The 2,668-nt window shown below is 33.6% G+C and overlaps 1 protein-coding gene across 1 annotated transcript; it reads right to left on the bottom strand.

The window, feature by feature from the left end:
- Positions 1-15: 15 nt before the first annotated feature.
- c22h11orf65 (chromosome 22 C11orf65 homolog) lies at positions 16-2,471 on the bottom strand. Its single transcript, XM_065258271.1, has 10 exons — positions 2,359-2,471; positions 2,185-2,238; positions 1,985-2,096; positions 1,763-1,855; positions 1,631-1,684; positions 1,256-1,456; positions 981-1,114; positions 737-901; positions 567-622; positions 16-443 (listed from the first exon to the last, which is right to left on the bottom strand). Exons 1-10 carry the CDS (start codon positions 2,427-2,429, stop codon positions 346-348), a joined length of 1,038 nt encoding a protein of 345 aa, XP_065114343.1. The 5' UTR covers positions 2,430-2,471; the 3' UTR covers positions 16-345.
- Between the last annotated feature and the right edge of the window lie 197 nt (positions 2,472-2,668).

Raw genomic sequence — 2,668 nt, forward strand, 5'->3', positions numbered from 1 at the left:
TTCAGTTTGGTTTTATTGTACTTACATTTATACATATATTGAATATAAATGGATTTAATTGAAAATAAAAATTAGGTTAATAATATAGTACTTTTTCTAAACACAGATAAAATGTGAGGGCATATTAGTGATAAAGTCTAAAGTTTCCGTAGATGAAAACAATGCCAAATGTTTCCACCTAATACTAATTCTATGACATGCATTACACTTTTCAAAAATAAATAAATAAAACATTTATAAGCATTCAAACCAGTTTTACTAAAATGCAATTAGCACATCAGACTTTGAGCAGAATAATGCTAGAAGTATTTTTTTTGCCTTAGCCCAGCATCAAATTTTCCAGTCTCAGAAGCTACCCTGATGTTGGGTCATCACTTGACTGTCATCCTGACTGATCTGAGGGGACTTGCAAGTGTCAGGCAGAGCAAGAAAGGGTAGTTTATCTGAAGTAAAAGAGTGAGAGTGGCGTCAATACTTATCCTGCTCGCCAGGTGGGGCTATAATGCCACAAAACTTTATTGCAAAGACAGTTTCCAAAGCACCATAAAAGAGAAACTTAGTCTTACCTTTGTTCAATATGTAACAACTGCTGGTACCTAAATCCTTCCATTCACTGATATACCTGATTTGTTTGGAAGACCTTGATTTCAGTCAGTAAGTTACAATAATGTTGTTGACCTAAATAATGCATATTAAACCCCACTTCAAATATGTTGTGATATAATAGCATAATTACTCATCAAAATTGAGAGAATTGGTCCATGCAAGCAGATCATCCACCTCCTGCTCTGAAACCCAATCTGGTTCATTGTGTTCAACTGAATTCATTCTCTGTGTGGACTTTTGCACCAATAATGCTGTGTCACTGTATTGGGTACCAGCTTGTAGGCCTTCTGCATACCTGCTGTCAACCAATAAAAGGATCTGTGTAAGCTGTGTAAAGAAAATCAATTTACTTATGTGGGTAAACTTACACATACATTTTCCTCATCCATTCAATTTTTCGAATCTTCCTTTTTCTTGCAACATCTTGTTGCCGATTCATTCTGCAATAATGAAATTCTGTCGTCTTGCCATTGGTTTCCAGAGTTATTGGATCTTCAAATATGGACATCTTGTACAGATAAAAAATGCAATTGTTGATATAATGCCATATAAATACTGATTTAAATTTAGTACAAATGGCTAAAAATATATTGCATTAAATTCCTAAGCTTAGTGAATTGAAATCCAAATAACAAACTGGAGGCATCACCTTGCCAGACAAGATTCTCCAGCCATTATTCTCCACCCGCTGGTACCACCCAGAATGATCATCATAAATCATCGGGCCATTATGCATAGGAACAAGTTTCTTTTGCTGTGTATGTGTGTAATCTTTAGGACTGTTGGCACACATGTCCACTATTGGTGCACGAGTGTAGATTTTATAGTAGATATTTGGTGGATAGGTTGCCTAGAATTTTACAAGGGTTTATTAATATTTTGCTATTTGTTTCAACTTGTTTGTATACTTATAATAACTTAGCTTTTTACAGAAAACTATTGTTTTTAAACTATATATATATATATATATATATATATATATATATATATATATATATATATATATATATACACCATTACTCACCCCACCCAGTCTGAAACGAATAAGGGCCCCCGAAGCAGCGTCTAAAATCTTAGCCTAAAACAAAAAGTATACTTTTTTTGCAAACAAAAAACATCTAAATTAAGATTTATACAAGCACATTAGCTAACTTACCTCCATAGGGTTAATAAACCTAAGAAAGAGCCGTGGGTCCCCTTGATTATGAAAGCTTACAAGTTTCTTGAGGTGCTTGAAAACAGCAATATCCTACACATGGCAGACACGGATATGAACTACTTGTGTCTGTTTAGTATGTAACAGTAATGGAAAATTACTCAAATGTAACATCCCTAATTTAGAATTAAAATATAATGAGAAAGTGAACTGAACACTAACAACATGTGTCCTCCATGCTCGTTGGATGATACTGGCTGCTTTGCTGTAAGTAGATATCTGCTGTGAGACAGGGATCTCATTGCTTTCTAAAGCAGAACATGTGTGTTGATTCCTATAGGGGAAAAATGATTTACAGTTTTCCTACTTCTTCACTTAAAATGCATAGAAATTAGTCTATTACATTTCCCTGTATATTATACCTGTCACTAGGGTATGTGTTTTCAATTATTTTCTTGCTCATGCTTGTACGTATGCTGCAAAACACCAAAATTTTGTTTAGTTTATGAAACAGCAATGACATTACAATTTCATTAATTTACATATGTACCTAAATTGTACTTTATTACTATTTCAGGAAATGGAAATAAACTTACCCACAATTCTTTTGCATCGCCTGGCTCTCAAACATCCAGTCAAACGTTATGACAAAGTAGCTACTCAACATCCTCAAGAAAGGGCATCAAAATATGCTTTTCAAATAAAGCTAAATTGTAAATATATAAAATGCTAAAACAGTTTTACTTTTAATGGTAATATTTACACGTGACGTAAAGCAAATGTGTTATCTTTATGGTGCTTAACACCCACCATCAAATGACTCCTGTACTGCACGATGTTAAACAGTAGCAAAAACTTAAAAGAAGCTAAAAGTCCGGGATAACATAAATTTTAAGAAGATTCCAT

Source organism: Paramisgurnus dabryanus, chromosome 22 (assembly GCF_030506205.2).
Source record: "Paramisgurnus dabryanus chromosome 22, PD_genome_1.1, whole genome shotgun sequence".
NCBI classification, from domain to species: domain Eukaryota; kingdom Metazoa; phylum Chordata; class Actinopteri; order Cypriniformes; family Cobitidae; genus Paramisgurnus; species Paramisgurnus dabryanus.

Excerpts from the sequence above, each read along its gene's own strand:
- c22h11orf65 (XM_065258271.1), bottom strand. The coding sequence starts at position 2,429 with ATGTTGAGTAGCTACTTTGTCATAACGTTTGACTGGATGTTTGAGAGC. Across the intron at positions 2,097-2,184 it reads AACACATACCCTAGTGACAG|GAATCAACACACATGTTCTG; the intron begins GTATAATATACA and ends TTTCCCCTATAG. Across the intron at positions 1,115-1,255 it reads GGAGAATCTTGTCTGGCAAG|ATGTCCATATTTGAAGATCC; the intron begins GTGATGCCTCCA and ends TATCTGTACAAG.